This window comes from Phialemonium atrogriseum (genome assembly GCF_030411735.1).
Source record: "Phialemonium atrogriseum strain 8032-3 unplaced genomic scaffold QBC33scaffold_15, whole genome shotgun sequence".
NCBI lineage: Eukaryota > Fungi > Ascomycota > Sordariomycetes > Cephalothecales > Cephalothecaceae > Phialemonium > Phialemonium atrogriseum.
The window spans coordinates 153,789-177,810 of record NW_026848152.1 but is presented as its reverse complement, the minus strand read 5'-3'; the positions used below and the strand labels follow the sequence as shown (position 1 = coordinate 177,810).

General features: G+C 56.7%; 7 protein-coding genes across 7 annotated transcripts; 3 read left to right on the top strand and 4 right to left on the bottom strand.

The window, feature by feature from the left end:
- The first annotated feature begins 36 nt into the window (after positions 1–36).
- On the top strand, positions 37–3,721 carry QBC33DRAFT_540975 (beta-lactamase-like protein). The gene is made up of 2 exons (XM_060428116.1): positions 37–484; positions 580–3,721. The coding sequence occupies exons 1-2, from the start codon at positions 339–341 to the stop codon at positions 3,368–3,370; spliced, it is 2,937 nt and encodes a 978-aa protein (XP_060282631.1). The 5' UTR covers positions 37–338; the 3' UTR covers positions 3,371–3,721.
- Positions 3,453–4,594, bottom strand: QBC33DRAFT_540973 (uncharacterized protein). Its single transcript, XM_060428115.1, has 4 exons — positions 4,514–4,594; positions 4,372–4,458; positions 4,133–4,315; positions 3,453–4,096 (listed from the first exon to the last, which is right to left on the bottom strand). The coding sequence occupies exons 1-4, from the start codon at positions 4,562–4,564 to the stop codon at positions 3,770–3,772; spliced, it is 648 nt and encodes a 215-aa protein (XP_060282630.1). The 5' UTR covers positions 4,565–4,594; the 3' UTR covers positions 3,453–3,769.
- A 121-nt stretch (positions 4,595–4,715) lies between these two features.
- On the top strand, positions 4,716–9,495 carry QBC33DRAFT_588509 (putative tropomyosin-1 alpha chain protein). Its single transcript, XM_060431547.1, has 2 exons — positions 4,716–8,835; positions 8,948–9,495. Exons 1-2 carry the CDS (start codon positions 4,958–4,960, stop codon positions 9,312–9,314), a joined length of 4,245 nt encoding a protein of 1,414 aa, XP_060282629.1. The 5' UTR covers positions 4,716–4,957; the 3' UTR covers positions 9,315–9,495.
- A 454-nt stretch (positions 9,496–9,949) lies between these two features.
- Positions 9,950–11,620, bottom strand: QBC33DRAFT_559736 (metacaspase-1B; the record flags this gene model as incomplete). The annotated part of the gene is made up of 7 exons (XM_060429997.1): positions 9,950–9,975; positions 10,041–10,210; positions 10,307–10,745; positions 10,801–11,178; positions 11,231–11,312; positions 11,368–11,470; positions 11,529–11,620. The coding sequence occupies 7 exons, from the start codon at positions 11,618–11,620 to the stop codon at positions 9,950–9,952; spliced, it is 1,290 nt and encodes a 429-aa protein (XP_060282628.1).
- Positions 11,621–13,596: 1,976 nt separating this feature from the next.
- On the bottom strand, positions 13,597–16,372 carry QBC33DRAFT_540951 (uncharacterized protein). Its single transcript, XM_060428114.1, has 2 exons — positions 15,985–16,372; positions 13,597–15,615 (listed from the first exon to the last, which is right to left on the bottom strand). Exons 1-2 carry the CDS (start codon positions 16,007–16,009, stop codon positions 13,766–13,768), a joined length of 1,875 nt encoding a protein of 624 aa, XP_060282627.1. The 5' UTR covers positions 16,010–16,372; the 3' UTR covers positions 13,597–13,765.
- A 1,716-nt stretch (positions 16,373–18,088) lies between these two features.
- On the top strand, positions 18,089–20,200 carry QBC33DRAFT_453344 (uncharacterized protein; the record flags this gene model as incomplete). Its single annotated transcript, XM_060424679.1, has 2 exons — positions 18,089–18,338; positions 18,573–20,200. 2 exons carry the CDS (start codon positions 18,089–18,091, stop codon positions 20,198–20,200), a joined length of 1,878 nt encoding a protein of 625 aa, XP_060282626.1.
- A 1,473-nt stretch (positions 20,201–21,673) lies between these two features.
- Positions 21,674–23,464, bottom strand: QBC33DRAFT_98272 (uncharacterized protein). Its single transcript, XM_060433221.1, has 2 exons — positions 22,955–23,464; positions 21,674–22,872 (listed from the first exon to the last, which is right to left on the bottom strand). Exons 1-2 carry the CDS (start codon positions 23,024–23,026, stop codon positions 21,862–21,864), a joined length of 1,083 nt encoding a protein of 360 aa, XP_060282625.1. The 5' UTR covers positions 23,027–23,464; the 3' UTR covers positions 21,674–21,861.
- Between the last annotated feature and the right edge of the window lie 558 nt (positions 23,465–24,022).

Sequence of the window (24,022 nt, the reverse complement as noted above, 5' to 3'; positions counted from 1 at the left end):
ACCAAACGCGAACAATAGCAAACGGTTAGAAATAGCAGCAACCTAGCGTATGTACCTTCTTCACCTCGAGCCTTGCTTAGATCTGACTCTTTTTAAAAAGAAAGCTTGACCTATCTCAGCGCGTCTCCAAATGGTTATGACTATCAAAGTTTCCCCCCGAAACTCGACAACGTTGCCGTGACGTGGTATAAGCGACGAGCAAGAGAGACTACAGCACCTGTTTGCAGGCGCATCGCGGAATAAAAAGGAAGATCGTCAAACTCGACCTCCTTGGTGATCCAAACAAGCTTTAGCCCACCGGTCGGCCAAGTATGTTCGCTACGAGATAACCGACAAATATGTTCACCTTCTGCCCTCTTCAGGGCGCATTATCCGAGTCGACTGCGTCGCAGTCGCTCCTGGAGCTTGATGGAGGCGTCAAAGTGCTGATAGATGTCGGCTGGGATGAAACTTTCAATGTTGAGAAACTACGTGAACTAGAAAAGTACGTTGTTTCCCAAATGGATACGCACCGCAATTGCACGGACTGCTGTGCACTGTACTGGATTCCAGGAGGAACGCTGACCAGATCTTCTCTAGACAAGTCCCGACCCTCTCACTTATCCTCCTCACCCATTCGACCGTTCCCCATCTGGCCGCCTATGCCCACTGCTGCAAGAACTTCCCGCTCTTCACGCGCATACCTGTCTATGCGACACGACCAGTTATCGACCTGGGCCGAACCTTGACTCAGTCTCTCTACGCCTCGACTCCTCTCGCCGCCACTACTATATCATCCACCTCTCTGGCGGAGATTTCCTATTCTTATTCGCAGACACAAGTCTCGGATAATAGGTTTCTGTTGCAAGCACCGACCTCGGAGGAGATCACTCGATATTTCTCCCTGATACAGCCTCTCAAGTACTCCCAACCCCATCAGCCTCTACCGTCGCCCTTCTCGCCACCCCTCAACGGTCTTACGATCACTGCATATAACTCTGGGCACACTCTCGGGGGAACTATCTGGCACATCCAACACGGCTTGGAATCCATCGTCTATGCGGTGGATTGGAACCAGGCTCGAGAGAATGTCTTTGCCGGCGCTGCGTGGCTCGGTGGCGGACACGGCGGCGTAGGCGGCACAGAAGTTATCGAGCAGCTCCGCAAGCCTACTGCCCTTGTCTGCAGCAGCCGAACACCCGAGACGACCCTGGCGCGCACACGTCGCGATGAGCAGCTGTTGGAGTCTCTCAAGCTGTGCATCGGGCGGGGCGGGACAGTGCTCATACCTGTCGATTCTAGCGCTCGCGTTCTGGAACTAGCTTATTTGCTCGAACATGCTTGGCGGACTGAAGTTGCCAAGGATAATGGCAGCTTCAAGACATCCAAACTCTACCTCGCCGGGCGAAATATCAGCAGCACGATGCGGCTTGCGCGAAGTATGCTTGAGTGGATGGACGACGGCATCGTCAGGGAGTTTGAGGCCGCCGCCGACGTATCTAGGCGGCCAAATGGTAAGCCTGACGGCGGAAAAGGCAAGGAAGCGGGACCCTTCGATTTCAAATATCTTCGGCTGTTGGAACGCAAGGCCCAGATTGAGCGCATCCTAGGTTCTGAAGCGGAGGATTCCGAAACCAGGGGTAAAGTCATCCTGGCAAGTGATTCGAGTCTAGAGTGGGGATTCTCCAAGGATATCTTGAAGGCTATCGCAAGCGATGCGAGAAACTTGGTGATCCTCACAGAACGACCAAGCCTGAGTGCAGATGCCGGCCTTTCTATCGCAAGAACGTTGTGGGATTGGTGGAAGGAAAGGAGAGACGGGGTTGCGGCAGAACAGACAACCAGTGGGGACACGTTTGAGCAGGTCTACGGTGGCGGAAGGGAGCTCGAGGTTGCGCATGCGAAGCGCGAGCCCTTGCAAGGAAATGAACTTAGCGTCTACCAACAATGGCTGGCTACGCAGAGACAACTGCAAGCAACACTACAAACCGGCGGCGCCACGGCCTTGGAGTCATCAGCTGATGCCGTCGACGATGCCTCGTCTGAGTCGTCCTCGGATTCGGACGAGTCAGAAACGGAGCAGCAGGGGAAAGCTCTGAACGTCTCCACGACGATGGGACAGGCAAGCCGAAAGAAAGTCGTCCTTAAAGACGAAGACTTGGGCATCACAATCCTACTCAAGAAGAAGGGCGTCTACGACTTTGACGTCCGAGGGAAGAAGGGCAGAGAGCGGATGTTCCCGGTGGCCGTTCGGAGACGACGAAACGACGAATTCGGCGAGCTGATCCGACCGGAAGATTTCCTGAGAGCCGAAGAAAGAGAGGACGTTGACGGCCACGAGGCAGGAAACGCCGCCAAGGGGGAGCATGGCGACAACCTTGGCAAGAAGCGCAAATGGGATGATGTCGGTGCACCTGGGAAAGGAGCGACCGGCGCGAACAGGCGCCCACAATTCACCAGGCATCTGTCTGCGGACCATTTGGAAGCGGCGGCGCTACAAGACGGGCCTGGAGGAGATGAGTTAGACGACCTTGAGGACGAGGAGGAAGCTGTGGCCGGGCCATCCAAGTTGGCCATGTCTAAGGAAGCCATTACCGTCAATATGCGCATTGCTTTCGTCGACTTCAGCGGTCTCCATGACAAGCGCAGCTTGAGCATGTTGATCCCACTCATTCAGCCACGCAAACTCATTCTCGTCGCAGGCAACCAGGAAGAGACGTTCAGCCTGGCAGCGGATTGCAAGAAGCTGCTCAGTGCCCAGCTCGGAAGCACTGCGGAGAATGCAGTCGACGTCTTCACACCTGAAATCGGCGTATCAGTGGACGCGAGCGTGGACACCAATGCCTGGATTGTCAAGCTGGCCGACCCACTCGTCAAACGTCTGAAGTGGCAGAACGTGCGCGGCCTCGGAATTGTGACCATTACGGGCCTCCTGGTGCGCAGCCAGTCCGAAGGCCAGGACAACGCGGCCGGCGACGAGGAGGGCGCCAACAAGCGCTTGAAAACAGATACTGCCTCGGTTGACGGCGCAGGGCTCAAATCAACAGGGGGATCACTCGTGTCAGCAGCTCCGGTGCCGACACTCGACGTTCTCCCAATCAACCTTGCATCAGCCGTCCGCTCGGCGGCACAGCCCCTCCACGTCGGCGACCTAAGGTTGGCGGATCTGCGACGCGCTATGCAGAGCTCTGGCCACACGGCCGAGTTTCGGGGCCAAGGCACTCTCCTCGTGGACGGGTCGGTCGTGGTCCGAAAGACGGCCACTGGGCGCATTGAACTGGAGAGCATCGGCTTGCCGGTGGGTAGCGGGCCGGCAGCGGCGATGGGTGGGACTTTCTACGAGGTGAAGAGGAAAATATACGAGGGACTTGCGGTTGTTGCTGGGGCATGACCTCCCCGGCAACAACAAACGGGTTAGTTCAAGATGAAATGAACTTGCTTCCGGATTGTGTTGTAACTCCGGGAAGGGGGAATGGCCTTGTATGAAATTAAATGTGTACAAATATAGTGGTATATCTACGATGGTAAGAGGGATATGGTCGGGATAGATGGCGGACCATAGGGCCAGAATTCGGACAGCGAACGGCGTACAAATTGAAGTACGGATTACCAGTACGGATACCGATTCCATAGGCCCTGATCGACACGAAGGTTGTTAGGTGTGTAAATGATCGAAAAGGCGTCATTTTGTATTTTATTTTTCAAAGGCCAAAGATCGCCCCAACTGCTTCGCGATTCACCCTTAGAGGCCATGTTGGTTTCCCTTTCAGATACAGCAGACTGTCCTAGATTACTTTTCTTTCTCCATCTCGGCTACTCGTGCCGCCTCCTCCTCTCGCGCGCGTATCACTGCCGCAGACCTTGCCATCATCCTCTCCATAGCCCTGCGATGGCGCTCCTCAGCCGAAGCTTGATCAATTGCAGGATAGACCATAGGCAGCCTTTTGTGCCAGAAGGCCCACTTGTCCTCATGACCAATGCGCAACGGGCCCGGCCCCAGATACAAGACAGCCAGCTTGGTCTCGGGCGGCCACTTAGGGGTGGCGTCCATCTTGCCCAGGACGTCCAGGAGGGTGTCGCGCATAGCCATCAGCCACGGGTGCACGGCTGAGACATACTCGTGCACGGTGAGGAATTAGCCTTGGGTGGCGACTTGGAGGTAGGTGTCGCAGGCCCAGGGCCGCTTCTGCCCGCAGCATTCTAGCAGGTAGATAGGCGGGTCTCGGGTCTCGTCGCCAGGGCGGGGCCCTAAGCGTCTTGGGTACAGGTCAATAACGTCGGCGTCGTGACAGCCCCAGTGCTGGTCGGCCCACGCCTGCTCCCACGCGTCGATGCACTGGATGCGGACAGTGACGACGATGCCAGGGGCTCCATAAGGGACGCTTGCGAGACAGCGTGAGGAGAGCCGTCCGGGCCGAAGTACAGCTCCATGAAGGCGCCCTGCTCGTAGTATTCCGACAGCGCGACCTGGATGGCGCCCTCAAAGCGCGCCATTATTGAGCATCCAGAAGAGTCGCTTGCCGGCTGTGGTTACGGCCTGTTGAATCTCTTCGCCGCTGTCGGCGGGTGCACTGGCCGTGTCCATGGTGGAATTGGTGGGCGAATTGACAGTCGGTAGTCGGTACGGATCCCCACTCCGTAGTGGAGCATCTCCGACTCGCAGGCTTGGTTGCGGGATTAGTCATCGGCGGGCTGGGCAGATGCTCCCTTTTTATTGGTCAAGTGGTGGAAGTAAACAAAGGGACTTACACACTGGCCATGGCACGTTCAACTCTACCTAGCTGCCATTGCTACGCGTCTCCAAAGTCTACCCAACTTCAAAATAATACTGGAGGACAGGACCGCGCCTACCAGACCACTCCCACAACATATATTCTCCCTTTTGCGCACCATTGTATGTACGCCGATGGGCACGCATTCATACGCCGGAAACGCGCATTTGCATTGATACGACCACCGCCCGCCGGGAGCCGTCACCATGGTTCAACCGGGCTATGGCGGCCTCGACACGCCACAGACGAACCTTGGAGATGCGACGTACCTCAGCCGACAGCCCGATTTTGACATTTCACAAGAAGCTTCCTTCCAGTCGCCCTCGAAAGACGCGAACCTTCTACAGCAGCTCCGCAATGGCGGCCGGCCCAACCTGAGAACGCCCCGCGGCAACAGTCGCACACCCTTCACCGACAGGATGAACCTACCGGCCGGCCTGGGCGGCGCCGAGTTCACCCCCTTGCTCAAGTCCGCGACGCGGAACAGCTCGCGCCGCTTCGGGCCCGGCAAGGAGAACGGCCTGGCAACGCCCGCCTTCCTCGACAAGATCGACGAGGACCTGACGCCCATGGCCGCCGGCGAGAGCAGCGTGTACGGCGGCTCCCGCAACGCGTCGTCGTACGCGGACGCAACGCCGCTCCCGGCAGCAGCGGCGGACAGCAGCAGCATCGCGCCCACGCCCATGATCATGCGGCGGCGCGGTGCTGACGGGAAGGGGCCGCTCGAGGACGGGAATCAGCTGTCCCTGCGCGAGCAGGAGAACGTGATTGACAGGATCGAGAAAGAGAACTTTGGCCTGAAGCTGAAGATCCACTTCTTGGAGGAGGCTCTGCGCAAGGCGGGGCCGGGCTTTAGTGAGGCCGCCCTGAGGGAGAACACGGAGCTCAAGGTCGACAAGGTCACCATGCAGAGGGAACTGCAACGCTACAAGAAACACCTGACGTCGGCGGAGAGAGACCTCGAGAGCTACCGCCTGCAGATCCTGGAGGTTCAGGAAAAGGCCAAGACGAAGTATGCGAACGAAAGCCAACGCGCCGAGATGGACCGGCTCAGACGCGAGCTCGAGGAAAAAGATGCCGACATAGAGCAGCTCCGACGGAGGATCGAGGAGGAACAGAACGATCGCGATAACGTTGAAAAGTTGCACGACGACATAGTCGATCTCGAGGCGGACATTCGCCAGAAAGACCTGGTTATTGGCGAGCATGAGGACGAACTGGAGGAGCTGCGGCTCAAGCTGGAGGAGGCTGAAGAAGAGAACAAGGACGGCCAGCGTCGGATCCTCGAGCTGGAACAAAAAGGCCAGCAATCCGATGAGCTTGAAGATGCGAAGGACACAATCCAGGACTTGGATGCTATGGTACGGAAACTCGAGCAGGAAGTCGACAGGTTGAAGGAAAAGCTTCAAGATGCGGTCTCGGAGAAGGATCGCGCTCAAGACGACCTAGATGAGCTACAGGAAGAGTTGTCGAACAAGTCCATGGTTACCAAAGGCCTTTCTCGGCAGGTGGAAGAGAAAGTCTCCCGGCTACAACACGATCTGGAGAAGGTCCGCCAAGAGTATGCGGCTCTCGAGAGGGAACATGAAGCAACTAACAAGGCAACCGAAGACCTCAAGTCCAAAACAAAAGAGCTTCGTCAAGAACGAGACTCGTCAGAGCGCGTACGACAATCTCTCGCTACCAAACTCGAGGAAGTCCAGGGAGAGCTCAATGCGAGGAGCAATGAGAAGGCGCTGCTCCAGTCCCGCCATGACTCTTTGACCAACGAGTCTGCTTCGCTACAACGCGAGGTAAGCAGGCTCCAGAAGTCGATCACCGAACTGGAGGAGGGCCTCAAGCGAGAGCGGCAACATGCGTTGAATATAGAACGGGACATACGGAGCCAGTACAAGGATGAGGTCGACCGCCTCAACGACGAGATATCCGACTTGCAAGCCGAGGTTCGAGAACGAGAGAACCTGTACGACAATGACAGTGAGAAATGGGAGACGGAGCGGCACAACCTCGAATCCGAGCGGAATCGCGCTGAGGAATGCGCTGCTGGGCTCCAGAAAACCATCGACAAGTTGCGAGAGGCCGAGGGCAGCCTGTCGAACAAGGAAACCAAGCTGCAGGAGGCCATACAAAGCGAGAGCGAGCGGCACAAGAACGAGGAAGCTGTCCTTCGGCGACAAATCGAGGAGCTGCAACAAAACTTGGAATCTCGTCAACATATGCTTGAGGACCTGCGCAACGAGTTGTCGGCCGTTAGAGACGAGCTTCGACAAACTCAACTCGAGTACAAGTCCCAAAGCGAGAAGGTCGAAGCATTAGAGGACGAGGTTGAGGTGCTACAGGCGACAATCGACGAGGCATCCGAGAAAGCCAACCAGGAGCTAGAGCGTGCCAGTCACGAAGCCGCTGGCCTCAAGCAGGAGCTCAATCTACTGCGAGAAGCTGCGGAGGCTGTCCGAGCTTCGACAGCTGCTTCCGAGGAAGCATCCCGAAATACAAATGATAACCTCTTCCTCATCAAATCCGAACTGGCCAGCGCGACGGGAAGTCTAACCAAGGCCACGAAGGACAAGCAAGCGTTGCAGGATCAGCTAGCTAATATCAACCTCGAGCTGCACTCACTCAGGACTTCCTTGGCGGAAACGAAAGCAGAGCGGGACGAGCTGGAGACGGAGCTGCAGCGTGCCAAGCCGCACAACGGTGACCCCTTCCGAGTCGACCAGGAGAGGATCGAGTTGCGGACTACGAAGACGCGACTTGACAGCGAAGTTCGACGCCTCAAGGAGGAAAACAAGGCTCTCACCGAGCAGCGCCTCGCGGTCGAGAAGGCCCTGGACGACGAGATTGAGAAGGCGGCGGCTGAGGAGGAGCGCCTGAACCAGGAGATCATCCAGCTCCAGACCAGGCTTCGTCAGTCATCAGAGCCCCAGGAGCTGGCGTCGGCACGTCGCAGCATTCGCGAGCTGGAGCGCCGCATCGAGGACTACCAGAACCAACTTGCTACCTCGCACATGCCAACTGCCGGTAACAGCGGCGAGGGCAATAGCGAGTTGTCTCTGATTCGCCGCGATCTTACCGCCGCCAGAGCCAAGGAAGTTGACCTGCTCCAACGTGAGGCTTCCCAGAAGGATATCGTCAAGTCGCTCAAGCGCCAGATCTCGGAACTGGAGCGTCAAGTTCACGAAGTCCAAGTGTCACGGTTGGCATTTTCACCACCATCTGCTGGAGGCTCGGCGCAGAAAGCCGAGGTAGGCGAGTTAAGACACCAGCTGTCGTCGGCCCACCAGACTGTGCACGATCTGAAGAAGTCCCTCCGCGAAGCCGACCGTAGGGCAGCTACCCTCTCCCGTGAGCTAGAGGCTCGCGTAGAAGAAGTTGAGGAGCAGAAAGCCTCGATGGAGCAGGCCCTGGAAGACGCGCATCTTGCCGCTGATGAAGCCGCCGCAACATACGACCGCACGCTGAAGAAGTACAAGCACAAGCTGGAGAAGTACAAGCGCGAGCGCGACGAACTCGCCAATGCGCTCAGGGACCAGCAGAACCACCAGCTCACCGACCATAGCGGCGTCAGCGAGATGAGTCTCGAGGAGCGCCGCGACCTGCACGCCATGCTCCGCGAGTCCCAGACGGCGGCCGACAAGCTCGACCGCGAGGTCCGCGAGCAGCGCGAGGCCCTCGAGGAGCTGATGGCCAACGAGGCGAACCTGCGGAAGAAGCTGGAGCGGGCGAGAAGCGAGAGGGCCGCGTACCGCGCCAGCGCGGAGAAGCTGCAGCGGGACATCAAGACGCTGAAGACGGCAAAGGAGGCAGCCGAAACCGCAGCCGCCGCCAGCAGCGAGCGGGCCCTGGTTCACATCCCGCGGTCGAGGTCGTCGAAGTCGTCGCCGTCGTCCCACGCCGCAGCCGACACGGACGCCATCATCCGGGCCGCGGAAGCGGCTGAGCAGCGCCACGCCAAGGAGATCCGCGGCATGTGCATGCAGCTGGGGTGGATGCACGCACGATGGGAGCGCGAGACGCAGCTCAGAGCCGATGCCGCCTTTGCGAAACGGTACCTGCTGCTGGAGCTCCAGGTCCGGGATGCTTGGTAAGATTTATTCCCCCCCCCCCCCCAATACACATACCCCCATACCCTCTCCACCTCCCACACCCCGATATGCAGCCATGACTAACAGCAAACCCTCTTCCTCCCAAAACAGCAACAAGGCAGACCTCGTCATCCTCAACGACATCAGGGGCCAGCTCAAGAGCAAGAGCCGCCCAGCCCCAGCCCTACCCGGCCCCCCCTCCCGCCACTCGTCGAACCCCAACGGCACCGACCACCAGGACGGCGGCAAGAAGGGCCGCCGCACCAGCCCCAGCCCCATCGCCAGACTCCGGCGCGTCGGCATCGCGGTGCGCTTCGTGGTGCGCATGCAGCTCGCGGCGCGCGGGTGGGCGCAGCACGAGCGGACGCGACGGCGCCTGGCCGAGGCGGCGGGCGAGATGGAGAAGCAGGAGCGCATCAGGAGGATGCGCGACGAGTGGAGGGCGCAGATGCGGGTGGCGGTGGATGGTGGCAGCTAGCGGGGGCGTGAAAAAGATTTGGGGAGGGGGACAGGGGAAGAGGATTTCTGTGTGGGCACTGAGAGGTCGCGGGCTGAGCTGGCTGGCATTGTCCCGAGTCATCGATCTTATTTCCGTGCGCGGTGTCTGGGCATTGGACTGGATTCATGGCCTCTCTCTCGGTCGGCATAGTGGGCTTGCATCGGTTGTGTATTCAGCATCTCTCATCGTTGAAGGGGTTTCGGTACGGTTTAAGGCAGAATCACGCGATGAGTAAACTGATCGTTTGTTTGTTTTATGGAGGGACAGCCCATGGGACTGGATTCTGAAGGCGAAGGCGAAAATCTTTTGGTTTAGAAACGAGCAGACAGGTTTTTTGACTAATGAACATGTGCCCGCCCCATGAAATGGAAGGCATCCGGATGGATGGGCGACTACTAACTGCAATTTGGCCTAAGTATACCTACCGCATAAGGCATGTCATGGAAAGTCTTCGGTCAGGAATTTGTTTATTCAGCCTGCCCTGGGTTCCAAGCAACAAAGGGGTTTCCTAGGGTGACAACGCGCTATCCAATAAGTGTATCCCCATAACTTCATTATGTGTCGTTCCAGTGCATAATACCCCGCTAGGCTGTACATCATTACAATGATCGTATTTACATCACGAACAGGAGATTGGTGTCTGACAGGTAGATATGGTTAGTTTGTTCATGGGTTGAACATCGTGGCTCGCTGGGCAGGTCTCACTAAGTGGGTGGCTACAAGAGAGTTGCGGTTTCTGAGTGTACCGGGTTTGCAACTCGTCCCGAATGCTGTTGAGGAGTTGGACGTAACTCTGCTGGGGATTCTTCTTCAGAGCCGTGATGAAGGCCCACGACATGGCGCCGGTAGCTTGTGAAGCAATGGTCGCATCGGCCCTGTTAAGATGGACTGTTAGCCACACTCCCATGCAGTATACTGCCATCCAAGAAATGCCCGATGCGTGTGAAGTAGAAACAGCGAAATATACGCACGAGGTTTGGTCATCTTTACTTCCCGACAGCATGATGACATCGGCTGGGGAAGTCTTGGTAGCCATGGTCCGGTTGTAGGCGTCGTCTCCGTTGGCGGCTTTCTTGAAGAAGCCCATGATATTGTTCGCAACGCCCCCAAGGTCGCCTTGGCTGTAGGCTGAGATGGCGCCCAGAAGACCCTGCCCAGCCTCCTTCGCAAGATTGGGCTCCTTGAGTATACCCTGGGTAGAGTATATGTAGGGGAGATCCAGCGCTGTGCCAGAATGACACGAGTCGAAGATGGCGGTAAGGCGGACCCCGCCGTGCAACGGCTGTACCATGATGCGGTGCATCTCGTCATCGGTAATGTGCCCAAATTGGCGGAAATCGACGGGGTAGATGACCTCGTCATATCCGTCGGCCTCGTCTCCGTCTAGATCCTTCGTCTGGCCGCCGTGACCTAGTCTGTTCAGTATGGCGCAGATTGGCAGGTTGCATTGGATTGCTATACTCACCAGAGTAATGGAAGAATAGCGAGTCATTGGGCCGCGCTTCCTTAACCAGCCAGTGCATTGCTCGTAGGATGTTCTGCTTTGTTGGCTGGCTCATCGGGTTTTGCTGATCGTCGGTAAGGATAACCATATCCTCACGTTTGTAACCGAAATTCTCTACGAGATAGGCCGACATGTTCTTAACGTCATTGATACACCCCCTGAGCTGGCCGCGCTGGCCAAAGTAGTTGATGCCTATGAGAAGGGCCTTGCGGCGGCCAGTGCATTGGGAGTACTGGAAAGCGTAGCCCTGCGGAGCGCCGTGACCAAAATGTTGCGGCGCCGACGGTGGCGGAGGTGGACCGCTGGGGTTCCCCTGAGCATACGAGTTCGGGGTGTTTCCTGCGGCAATCAGGCCTCGGTTCATCATGTCTAGGGCGACAGGCTTCCTTACCGACTCTAGCATAGTGGTTCTGAGGTGGTCCGTTGTAGCCAGCATACTGCTGGTGTTGAGGTGGGGGAGGCTGGGGCGAGGGCTTAACAGAAAGTCAGGGCCGGAGCATTCAAATTCAGAGTCAAGGCAACACATACCTGTTGGTAACCGCCATAGGGCTGAGGCGAGGGTTGGTGATACGTGTAGCCCGGGGCTGGTTGTGGAGGGCCTTGCTGGTACGCACCGTAAGACGGCTGTGGACTGTGAGACCGTTAGAATCAAAGTTGGGAGCCGTCTGGTGTTGTCAGGGAGGTCATACGGATAAGGGTAGTTTCCGTATTGTGATTGTCCCGGCTGACCACCATATCCACCCCCACCCCCGTGATAGCCGGCACCGGGGAATCCCGACATCACAAGATGATGTCTAAAATCTGTATATAGAGAGGGAGCGCGAATCGGGTGTCCGGCAAGGCGCCGAAAACGGCCTCTCAGTGGTGAAGGGCGAAAAACTTCCCCGAGTCTGAGCTTTCGGGCTTTGTCTGGGATGCTGCGTTGCGAGGATTAAGGAAGCCGAGGTCTTTCTTGTTAGACCGAGCCGGGCAGTACGAGGTCGGAGGTGGTAAAGGTGTCGGAGGATGTGGACGGAAATACGTATCGAATGGGTTCGGGCTAATCAATCCTCTTAACGCGTTTAAGTCAGTAATGGTTGGCAGAAGCAACGAGTGGAATGGCGGTCGCGAGAGGTGAAGAGCGACAAAGGGCGTGAGGTCTGAGGGCTCAATAGACCAACAGCCGCACGGTTTGGGTGACAACACACCTGCAGGGGGGATGTTTGCCACGCTTTGAGAGGTCTCTTAAGTCGAGAAGGGTCTGGATGTTTGGGGCGCGAGCGAGGGCGTTTATTTGTTGTTGTAGGAATAACAGTTAGGTCGAGAATGAGAATCTGCTGGGCTTGTGCGAGGCGGAGCGGCGAATAGCGATGCGGGCGCTGGAAACGGTGATTGGCTCAGCTGGGGAACACCGAGAAATGATCACCAGCATGGGGTAAGGGAATGGGTGGGGCAAGTCGGCCCAAGTTACCCTTGCCATTCACCCACACAGCTGAAAACTTGGAGAAAGATTGCTAGAAGCAGAGCATCAAAGCAAGTCAAGCTGGATAAGACGCAATAAACCAATCCCATTCAGCCAGTCCTTCAGCAGAGTATGCCACTCATGGTCTACTAGTATCGTTCTGGTAATCAAGTTTAACTATCTCTAGGCAGTTGGTTACTATTAGTGTTTACTATATATAGGTACTTCGCGCGGAATGCATGCTGCTAGGTACGTCATCTCCATGTTAAATCTAGACAATCGTCGTTACCTAGTTACTGTTGTCAGCGGCCGAGGACTGTGTTACGATGCTGTCCGTTCTTACACCGGGCAAGGCAGGTGTTGTTACAAAGCATTAATGCTGAGCAACAGGCCAAAAGGTAGTGTCAGCCGCTCTTCGTCTTCAATCCGAGTTTCTTGGACTGACTGGCTGGAGCTTGGCCGATCTTCCAGAGCTTCCCGGCATTCCCACTCGACCTCGGAGATTACTCTTTGTGCGCTGTATTCTATAAGTACGGGTCTTGGTTCGCTGAAGGCCTCTTTTGACAGGAAGCCATTAACACACATTTGCGCGCGAGAAGGGCCATGTGGCGGTGAGATGTCTGCTACTTACTTTGAAGTTGGGGATCTGGGTTGCGTACTTGTTACTGCACGACGAGCTGAAATTCGATCGCCTGTCTCAGATGGAGGGCATTCTGCAGATTTAGCCGTGTCTATCAGCGCGTGGGAAATAAGCTTGTCTAGCAAGGTACGCCTTCTTCATAGTCCCATACCAATGGATCAGATATGCCATCTCAGTTCTCCCCAGGAGTTTTTTATGCCTGGGAAAGATAAGCATGACGAGTAACCCCAGCTCGTGGTCTCACACTCACTGGTCTCTGCGTATTTTTTGGTGGTACCAGCGCGGTGGTACCATGTACTGCGACTAGAACGGGTAAAGCTTCGGAGCTGACCGGACAAATAACAAGCCATAGCGAGCGCCACAATCGCTCTGGCGAAGCTGAACTCGGGGCTAGCCAATCGCGGATCGCAAGGGGGTTCAGCTTTGCATAACCCTGACACTTGCAGATGGAGCTGATATCGGCCGTCACTTGACACCGGGCAACCCCTAAATACCGCCGATAAAAGGTGACACATCCCGAAGCCAGCCCTACCCGTCCGAAGATCCTGCAGGCAGGTCTTGGGAGGAGCTAGCTTTTGAGCTGACTGCTCCTGCATGACTGGCCCGGCGTTGTGTCAATCACTTGGGTCAAAAGGGCTAACTAACCAGCAAGTGCCGTCAGTGTAAGAGTTGCGTAGTCGCCGTTTATTAGCGCAAACCTGACTCTATGAAATCCAAATGCCAATCTTTGCCGTGTTTCGTCTGGTCGTTAGAGCCCGCCATCAACATTTTCTCATGTCTGTCCCTTGGCCGAAGCGTCGGGATCCTTCGTCTACGACGTAGCCGGGACGGATTGCTTGCGTCTCTCAAGCATTTTCCATTGTCACATCTTCGCCGCCCTCGGCCTCCTCCTCCTTCCTCATAAGGTACGCCATCATGCTCCAGATCAACTGCATAGCCGCCAGGCGCTCTTCGACCTTGAAGAAGTCATACCACGGGCTCCTCCAGACCTCCAACCGACCCCAGCTCTTCGGGCCCTGTCCCTCAGCGTCCCCGGCGCCGACCGGTTCAGAATCATCCAAGCTCGCACCCTCCAGGACCTCGAGCAGCCGGTCGGGCACCCGGACCCGCAGCACGCTGATGTGGTGGAACAGGGAGCTGATGATGAACACGTCATCGTAGTCGGTGCCCGAGCGCCGCCCAATGGCCGCGTACTTGGTCTTGCTGTCCCAAGTCGGGCCGGGCGGGCGCACCCTCCTGTAGTTGTCGTACACGGGCAGGTTGCCGGATTTTTTGAGGCGCTTCGGGCCCTTGGCCATCAGGGGAACCACGTCGGTGGCGCGCGACGGCCGGCGCAGGCCCGTTGGGAGGTCGAGGCGGGGAGCTGCCGGTCCTTCGGCCGCCACCAGTGCATCGGCGGAGGGCGATTGGGGGGCCGGGGATGACGCGGCCAATGGCGTTGGCGGCTCGTCCTTGTCACCGATGGTTTGGTCGGCTCCCGACTGCATCTCAATCTCGCGGCCGATAGGGCCGCCCGGGCCGCCGCCCCAGCGCCGCTTTGTCGCCCACCAGGCGTCTTGGCCAATGCGCTTTTCGGTCTTGCCCTGCCGGGCGCGGTGCTGGGCTGTCAGGAGCGCGGCGACAAGCTCGCGGGCCAGGTCCATAATCGAGTCTTTATCCGTCGACATGTCTCCCGGAGACTCGGCCGCCGAAGCCGCAGCAGGTGACGAGGTCGGTGCTGCCGGAGCCGGGCGTAGGGGCGGAAAAGAGGTCGTGTGACGAGCACTAACTGCGGCGAGTGGGCCTTCCACGATCCCGGCACGGGCTGCCTCACGAGTCCTGGGAGTTCGGAAGATAAAGGTGCAGCCGGAAGAAAAATAAGAGCTCCGCGGCGTTGACGACGCCGAAGAACCTGACGAAGCAGGAGGGCTACCACCCGGGGATGAGGCCGGGGAGGTTATGTAGAGTCTCGGCTCGGTTCGCGGCGCCGATACATTGCATCCAAAGTCATACGCGACGAGTTTGAGGAACGCAGTCACAATATTATGCCGGTACTCTGGGGGCATCTGATTTCCAGAGGCGGTGCGGGAGAAAGTCCAGCACGTCGGAGTATCTACCGGCGCCGTTCCAGCTTCGGCGGAGTCGGAAGCTCCTGACTCGGCGGCATCTTGCTTGGCCCGCTCAGACTTGCTCACCGAAGTGTCATCCCAAAACGAGGCGAACACCTCCAGGTGGCGGAAGAACTCAAACGAATTTCCCAGACGAGCCTGGCTCTGGCCCTTGGGGGCAGCAATCCTCCGCACCGCGCGAAAAGCAGCCTCGTTGGGTATGGACAGCTCGCGCTTGCGATCTAGGTAGATTAGACATCCTGGCGACAAGTTGCCAGCATTCAGAAGTCTTCGCGTTGACTCGTTGGTTGAATGGGCTTCGTCCGGCGACAGTTGATCCCAAGCACCGAAGTCCGGGATGAATGCCGGGTCCGGGATGATATCGGCGGCGGAAGCTCCCTGGATCACGTGGACACCGAGAGCCTCGAAGTGGGCCAGACTAACCTCAGTGGGCCGGACAATGCCCTGTAGAAGGGAGGTTAAGGCCAAAGGTTGCTCTGGCCCGGGCCCATCCTGACTGTGCGCTTGGGGGTGGCAACGGGGGAAGTTGATGGGTGTTGGCGGAGGTACGTCTTGCGGGGGCTTGGCGGCGTCAACCGGAGCTGGGACTAAACACAGAGCGAGCAATCAGATGACAGCTGTCACTCTCAATCAAAATGAAAAGACTGAACGCTGTCATGGCCGACTGGACGTGACCTAACAAGCGATGTGCAGCCGATCACACAAAACGAGGGAACCGGGAAGAGGGTGATCCAGCCAAGTCCCCGCATAGCATAACATTCAGATCGGATACCGGCCCAAGATGGCTCCGGCCCAAGGACTCCCGAGCATGGACTACAAGACGCCACGAACAATAGCGCCTGGTAGAGAATTTGGCAGGTCCATGTCTTGCATAAGGGCTGGCCGGGGAGGTGGGGGAGGGGAATGAAGGGCAAAGAGCAAAAGGGGAAGGAAAGGAATCGAGGTTGGCAACTCACTGATGTGGGCGAAGCTGCCAAACATGATGGTGACGATTGAGCCCTAGATAGTTACGACTCGAACTTGGCTAGATGGACGGATGCAACGTGGTTCTCTCCAAGTCTCAATTGAGAAACCCCAGACACTCTAGTGTAATTCTTGGGAAGATGGGACAATTTCGGATCGAGCCCGAAGAGATGCTAGTCCAGCTTCTGCCACAGTGGTGTCTGTCCTCAACTCCGCTTCTGGTTTGTTCTGGCCAGCGCGCTTGGGAAGATGCAACTCTAGCCAATACCAGGTAACGAATAGCTGCACCACTACCAGACTTCGCAGGAAGAGGCGCGGGGGAAAGATGTTGGCGAACTTGTTCCTCGGTCCTTGTTTGAGGTTGGTCGTGACAGGAACTCGTCGGAGGTTGATGGTAAAGTGGCCGTGCGTTCGCCTATCCCGCTGCCATTTTTATGCAAGGCCAGCAAATCTATTCTATTTTGGTTGGGTCTCCAATTTCCTTACCCTGTCAAGACGATGCGCCATCGACCCTGAAATGAGGACCCGGAGGGAAGAGGCGAGTTTCTATCTGTACATAAGCCGTGCATTACACTTGACCACCTATCTACATTACCTAGGTGAGAGAAGGGAGTTGATGTATGGCCGTTAGATCGAACTATGCCAATCGACACTCAAACCTCTCTTCCACGCGACCAGCTCCGCGGCTCAGAGTCCAGATACAATACGCAGAAAAGCTCCTCTATAATGTCGACAATGTTGATAACTTTCGCTACCGAACAAGATTTGACTTGGCGGCCGGCTTCTGGTCATAGTCCTTGATGGAGTTTGATGTCCCGTAGATCTAGCAGGGAGAAACAAACTTAACAGAGCTAGACTTTGCAGAATAGGCCGCCGGATAGCCAGACGCCGGCCAGTTTCTTAGACCACGCTTGGCTTTTAGAAAAGTCGAGAAGCCTTCTGCATGTTGGCGGCTACGAGAGGCGGTCACACGGCTCTGAGATGAGAGAGTTTGCAAGAGTCGCCCGTCCTAGACTGCCACAGTAGAAGTAACTACCAGAGACTGAAGGTACGGAGGAGGCAAGTGATCTTTTCAGGGCAATCGCTCTACGCTCTACCACAGTAAGCCCCGTTGGGGTAGGTGCGCTGGGACGAAACTGTGCAAGGTGCCCCGCTCTGTCCATTCAGGTCCCGACTCACGTGCTTTACTCCTCAACCAAGCCTGGGAACCTGAGGCGCTTCGCCTCCCTCACCAAAGTCCTTCGAATTTCCATTGGACTTTCTGTAGGTATCTTCCTTGCATCTCTCTCATTTATTATTATTACTCTTGTTTTGCTTCTAGTCGCTTCCATTCGGAAATTCAAATAATATCCACGGGGCCGATGTTGCGTCCCTGGGAGACCCCTCCTCTGTCGTTTCCCCGCTGCTGGTGGGACGGATCAGGGGGAGACGCCAACCCACCCAAGTTTTATCGTGCCTCAAGACTGTCGCAGGACAGGGGTCCGCACATCAAAGCGCCCAAGGTCCCAGACCCTGGATGAGGCTCATGGCTGTCCCTCTCTGACATCTGTTCCCGTTGGCAGCGCAATCTAGCCAATCCCAGCCAGCCGCACCCATGTATCAAACAATGATCAGTCTTGATGCTGCCAGAGAATCAATGCCCCCCGTGGGCCCTGCAGGTTCAGCATCTCGCCCATCTCGTTCCACTCAGTGATGCAAACCAAACCTCCCTTTCGGCTCGAGGGGCGAACGGAAAGACTCTGATGGACTTCCGTCAACAACCTCCCCAGATCTTCCCTTCTCCCGTTTCTCCATTGATTTTCGTCGATTCATCCGCATCATCGTCTTCGCTGGCTCGTCTTTAGCCGCCGTCCCCTTGTGATCTTGTTGTGTTGTTCTCGTTCCTTTCCAAGGAAACTTCTTCTTTCCCCTCCTTCTCATCCAGTTCATGATCTCCCAGTGACTTCGAAGGCCCTAGAGGCCGGTTTCTTCTTTCCCTTTCCCTGGCTTGTCCTTTGTAATTTCCTCCCTCCCTCCCTCCGTTTCGCAGCGACTGGAATCGCCGAATAAGAAAGGAATTTTTTTCAAGAGTCGGGGACAGACAGGAGTCGGGCCAACATGTCGAGTGGAAACCTCGTAGGCGGGGCCTTCGTGACGACCGTCGACGGGAGGAGATGTACGGCAGTGCCGAAGCCAGGAGCGAACGTGGCGAACGCGGCCGCGAATGCGAACCCGAACGGGAACGACGACTCGTTCAACACCCAGGCGGAATCCACGGCCGCAGCACAGGACGCCGCAGAGACCGCTGCCGCGATCACGGCTACTTCTGGTACGGGCTCCACGAGTACGACGAGCTCCTCCCTGACAAGTGACACACCTGCCTCATCCACCACTTCTACCACAAGCAACACTTCCCAAGCACAGATCCAGCCCTCAGTAGTGATTGCCCCCGAGGCGCTGGTGTCGACGCCTCTTCCTGAGTCCTCCCCCGTTGCAAGCACAGCCATCCCCACATTCACAGTCGCAAGCCCCTCACAAGCATCACAAGCATTACAGACAGCATCACAGACGGCATTACCGTCTGGAATACAGACCAGTCAAGCTGATACCAGCATAATATCCACAGCCTCCGTGGCAGAAGCTCAGCCGACTCAAGGCCGAGTAACAGCTCTCTCCGATGTGAATGACCCTGCGACGTCACCAACAGGGGATGCAATTCCCCTGTTTACCACCATCGGGACGGCATCCAACGACGCAGCGGAGCAAGCCACAGATGTCGCCTCTTCAAGCAGCGGAGTCGTCAGTGCGGTACCGTCGTCGAACAACAATGCGGTGCAGTCGACTGTCGCTGTGGCCGGCGGCGTGATCGGCGGAGTGATACTCATCAGCGCCGTCGCCTTCTTCGTCTGGTGGTGGAGACGCAGGGTAATGAAGAAGCGCCGGAGCACTCTCTTGACGCCTTTGACCATCGACAACACTTTTGGACCCGGCGAAAAAGGCCCATATGTTATCAATCGCAGCAGCATCGGGCCCACGCCCATGTCAGAGAGGGTCAGAAGTGCAATTGGTTATAACGTCATGAAGATCCGCGGCCGGTTCAGCCGCATTGTGACCCGGAGCAGCACCGACGCGCCCTCGGTGAATATGAATCGTGGTAATTCACAGTTCATGGAACCCGTCAGTACTCACAGCCGTGCCAATTCTTCGGCCCTGAGCGGCAGCGCCGCCGACGTCACGTCCAAAGACCGCTTCCTCGATTGGTGGTCTCGACTGACCGCCGATGTCAGTTTCAATTGGCGGTTGAGGAACAAAAAGTCCAGCGCGAATAACCCCTTCGGTACTGCGCGCGGCTCGAGCGAGAAGAAGGCTTCTCTTACCTCGCAGCCGGACTTCCTGACCCTTCTGGGCATGGACGAACGCGAGATAGACCGGGAAGCCCAACGCCGGCGGGCCAGCGTCTCTCGCAAGAATGGCAGCGCTGGTTCTGCCGAACACTTCCTCGGAGGATTGAACCTCACCTTCGGCAGCAACAGCAACGGAAACAGCAACAGCAACCCGGATGATCCTTTCAGTGACGCAAACGCTCTGTCACGCAGCTCGGCCAAGCCAGCGCCCCTGGTGGTATCTCAGCCCAACAACCCGTTCTCGGACAGCAATGCCATCTCGGGCTCGGGCCCAACCGTGCCGAAGCCGTCAACCTACATTGCAGACATACGCCGATCGCGCAACCAGTCCGTCAGCGGTAACCCAAACTGGCCGGCAAGCACACTGGGCCGTGAGAGCGTCGCCAGCGTCGAATCATACACCGTCCGGCGCAACAACAAGTTTCGCTCCGACCCGTTCGATCTTGAGCGGCCGGAGCTGCTTGCCAGCGCCCGCCAGGCCAAGGCCAGCATGTCCAGCAGCACGGCCGGCACGGCCGGGAGCAGCGACGGAGCGCGCACGAGCCGACTGAGCGGCGGCGTGGGCACGGGAGAGCTCCGCAGGCCGCCGGGCGCGCACGCGCGCTCCGACAGCTTCAGCAGCAAGTACTCGAGCGGAGTAAGCATGGGCGACTGGAGCGACCCCGGCCCAGATGTCGGGCCCGCCGTCTCGAGGAGGGACTCCCCCGAGCGGCGCGAGAGCCCTACTCAGGCCTGGCGCAGCCGGCTCGAGAAGGACGCCGCCAAGGGGAACCGGCCAAGGAGGGACAGCGGAGGGAGCGTGAACAGTGTCGGAAAGGCTATGTGAGCATTTACGAACGCCTGGATGAAGAAGTCGCTGGCCTCTTGAAGTTCTTTGAGGTCCAAGACGTGTATGATGGGACGAGGGGACGAGGGGATGGTCCATGGCTTGCTACTACTAGCATCCAACGGGCAATTCCCTGCTGTCTCTCTTTCTCTTTTCCTTTCCTCCTTTTTTCTTTTATTTTCTATTTCATTTACCCCATTCCGTTGTCTGAACGGAAACGGGGTGGTGGATGGGTCAGCGAAAAAGGAGGGAGTTAGGTGGCGAGGTGTCAACGGTGTACGGCGCCGAGGAGTTTAATCTTGTGTTCATTCTTCTATCCGCAGGGCATCTTGGTCTTGTCCCGATTCTACCAGACCTGTCCAACTCTTCCCTGTGGCAGAGGTGTACCTTCTCACCTAATATTCTGGTTCAGCAACCGTCGCAAGACCAAACTCTCTCTTCTCTCTACGGGTCTGGACAGCGGTGGAGGTGGTTGCACTTGGTGGCCAGTGTAGATATGATACGACTGAACGTTGGGAAAAGGTGGGGGGACAAGCTTGGATGGAGATTGGGGTTACGCATATATAGTCCCCCAGGGGCGTGGTTTGGGGCCCAGCAGATGGGCATACACTCGCTTGGCAAATGTTCAATTGGTAAAGCATTTTACAAAAAAACGGCACGACTCCTCTCGGGCCATGATAATTACGTGTTGATGAGAACATGTTTCCGATAGATCCGCCCGTATCGTGTAGCGCCCGGGAGAACAACTATGACCAAACCCTTAGGTAGGTCGGCCGTCTCCCAGTCTTTGGCTGTTTCCGGAAACTGCTCTCCTGAGGCCAAGCGAGAAACATGGCGCAAAGAGTTGAATTGACTTTTTGGCTGACCTCATTTCATAGCGTCGATAGCGAATTTGATTGGCTATCCGATAATTACACTAGTGCCAAAAGCGGCCACAGAGCGCGACACGAAAAGTCGCGTGTCGCGACCCCCGACTCGCGCCAGTCACTGCGGGGTCCATGCATTCCCATTCCCCCCCCTCTGTAACGCGTAAATTGATTTGACCCCACGACACCCATGCCAATTGACAAGAACCAACCAACCAGTTTCTGGTGCTCATTGACCACACACGTTGTCTGACATGACGTGACGTCCCCCCTTTCCCAACTCCCTCCAACAACCTGCAGGTACTTGCTGCATGGGTTGCGTCCAGTACCGTAAACAAAGACCATTGTATTCCGAATCCGACCGACCCCCCTCTCAGTGCCCATTTCTCCTTGAGAGCCCGTAGTGGCGGTCCAGTCATGTTGACCGGTCAATTAGCAAGTTGCTAGCCGTGGCTGGCTGAACAAGGCAGGCAAGCAGTAAAATGAGCTGCCCTTGCAAACAAAACTCCGATTTCTCCAAACAAGATAGGACAGACACGACCCAGTAGAGGTAGGGGAACGACAAGAGAAAAAATAGAGGGAACGGAATGATTGCAGTGACATGTGTGTTGTGTATGCAAGTATAGACTGCCAGGTATCATTACATAGTAAAGTCAATGGCCACATAACGGTGGGGGGGGGACGAGGCTGGAAAAAACAGTTGCTGGACATCGACAGTGATGAGAGCACACAAGGCAATTAATGAGCAATAGGAGAAAAGGAAGAAAGAAACGGCAGAAGGAGCTCAAGGGCCAGTCAAGGAATGTCGTCAAAAGTGAGTCGCCTCCTTGCTAGACTGAGCGGTGTCTTGCCTCCATTCATCGTGGCCGGCGTCTTCCATGGCTTTTGGGCAGGACTCGGAGTCATGTGGACGAAGTCAGAGAAGTCGAAACCCAAGCCGGGGGTGTTGAGGAAGGGATTGCCTCCGCCAGGTGTGGTCATCATTGAGGACGGCAATGCGAGCTTGTTCCTGGGCGGTGGTGTGGAAGGCGGCTCCATGCGGGTCTTGGTTTGGGGGTTGTTGGCTGGCGACGGGGACGCTGCGAGGTAGAGGAGAAGGTCTACACCTTCCTCGGCCGACTTGGTTCCGGTAGCTGCGGTGCTCTGTTTATCTTTATTATTCCGGCGAGCGAGGCTGCTGCGACCTCGCATCGGCGGTGTACTAGGCGGCGATGTGCGACTATGACTCGCGCGGAAGGAATGGGCAGGAAGGAGGTCGTCGTCATCGTCGCCATCGTCGTCGTCGGAACGAGCGACGTAGTTGGGTAAATTCCGGGCATGGCCAGCCTGACGGGAACTGGCGAAGAAGGAGACATCGGGGCCGGTAGAGGTTGTAAAGTGCTGTTGCCGTCTTGGTTTTATGGGCGACGACTGGGCGAGCTGGTGATGGTCCTTCCATGTCGCATGGCTGATCGTGAAGGATCTGTGTGCGGTGGGCGACGGGCGGAATCTCTTGCTCGGGCTTGACAGCGCATGGTCGAAGGAAGCCATGTATGTGCGCTTGCGGTGGCCTGTGCTGCCATTGCTAGACCCAATTGCGTCTGAAAACAGGGGAGCCTTGAGAGGGGAGCTCATCAACATTCTCGTGGGGTAAGGGAGGTCCGAGGCACTGGAAGACGAGTCGGACAGAACGTCCCCTTCGGAAAGCCTCTTCCTCCTAATCTCCTCCTCGAATTTTGGCTCGAGGGTGTCGAGTGTGAGGTCCTCCCAGCCGTGCTTCGTCTTGAACTGTGCAAGTGCGAGACGGTTCTGTAGTCTTCGCGCCATCTAGATCAAGGTGGTGCACACTTGTTAGCATCATGGGATGATGAGGTTCGAGGGTTGTTGGGAGGCAAGGGGGGGCACATACCTTGCTGATTTCAGCCCTTTTGAGGACCTTGTCTGCTACAGCCTCTGGCTGCGTCTTCCACGGCGACGACATGTTCGCTTGCTCTGTTATCCGAGTAAGGCGGCAGATTTATTCTGGTCTCGTCTGGTTGTGGTGAGGTTGTGAGGTGGGTTTCACCGTGGGCTTGGCTAAGAGATTTGCTAGACTCGGGAGTGGCGGGCGCCAACAGGGAGTTGCAAGCGACGGCGAGGGGCCCAGATTGGCGGTCTTTGCTGACTTTGGAACTGAATTGAGGCCAAGTATATCAACGGGGGAAAACGAGGAAAGTGAAAAGGGAGAGGAGATAGAAATTGGGCAGACTCGGTACAGGTAGGAAGGAAGGGAGAGGAATCTGGCACTTTGGACTGAAGAGGAGTCGTGAGGTCCAAGAGTCTGGCTCGCAGCCTGAGAGAGCAAAATCCACTCGACATTCCTGTGGAAACCAGTCCAAGTGGGTAGCATTGGCCCGCCGACAAGCGGTGCACTGGCACTAATTTACAGGCCCAGCAAAGCAAACAGAGACCTCTTAACATCCCAGTCCAGCCCGGGTTGCAGCTTACGCCTTGCCTGAATAAGCACGACCATGACACCCCATCGACCAGGTTTCCCCGTGGTGTACCTACATGCATACATACCTACCTAGGTACATGCGTACAGAGGACATCTGCCAACTTAAGGGTACACACAGGTGCCGATTGCCCTACCTACCTCCAACAGGACGTATGACTTGATGGCTTACAGCATGAAGGCTTAGCACGGCGAGCTACTATGTAAGCTTTCCCATGATTCCAGTTGATCTGATCCATCTCGCCCAACCTCCCTCCTTTGAGAGACGGGAGTGGGTAAATGAAAACCGAAGAAGAAAAATGAACGGGATAAAAGAAAAGAATAAGAAAATAGGAGAGACTCGCACGGGCGCAAAAACGGCAGGCGGCTGAACTCGTGGATACTGGCAATCGTTGGAAACAGACTTCTTGAATTCTGGCTGCGACGAATCACATGCCGACAGCGAAGCCGTGCCGCAGAGCAATTTAGATCCCTACAAGACGG

Coding starts and splice junctions, on each gene's coding strand:
- QBC33DRAFT_540975 (XM_060428116.1), top strand. CDS start 339: ATGTTCACCTTCTGCCCTCTTCAGGGCGCATTATCCGAGTCGACTGCG. Junction 485..579: donor AAACTACGTGAACTAGAAAA/GTACGTTGTTTC, acceptor GATCTTCTCTAG/ACAAGTCCCGACCCTCTCAC.
- QBC33DRAFT_540973 (XM_060428115.1), bottom strand. CDS start 4,564: ATGGACACGGCCAGTGCACCCGCCGACAGCGGCGAAGAGATTCAACAG. Junction 4,459..4,513: donor GCGAAGAGATTCAACAGGCC/GTAACCACAGCC, acceptor GCGCGCTTTGAG/GGCGCCATCCAGGTCGCGCT. Junction 4,316..4,371: donor CGGACGGCTCTCCTCACGCT/GTCTCGCAAGCG, acceptor GTCCGCATCCAG/TGCATCGACGCGTGGGAGCA.
- QBC33DRAFT_588509 (XM_060431547.1), top strand. CDS start 4,958: ATGGTTCAACCGGGCTATGGCGGCCTCGACACGCCACAGACGAACCTT. Junction 8,836..8,947: donor CTCCAGGTCCGGGATGCTTG/GTAAGATTTATT, acceptor CTCCCAAAACAG/CAACAAGGCAGACCTCGTCA.
- QBC33DRAFT_540951 (XM_060428114.1), bottom strand. CDS start 16,009: ATGTTTGGCAGCTTCGCCCACATCA. Junction 15,616..15,984: donor TGGCAGCTTCGCCCACATCA/GTGAGTTGCCAA, acceptor CTCTGTGTTTAG/TCCCAGCTCCGGTTGACGCC.
- QBC33DRAFT_98272 (XM_060433221.1), bottom strand. CDS start 23,026: ATGTCGTCGCCGTGGAAGACGCAGCCAGAGGCTGTAGCAGACAAGGTC. Junction 22,873..22,954: donor AAAGGGCTGAAATCAGCAAG/GTATGTGCCCCC, acceptor ACCTTGATCTAG/ATGGCGCGAAGACTACAGAA.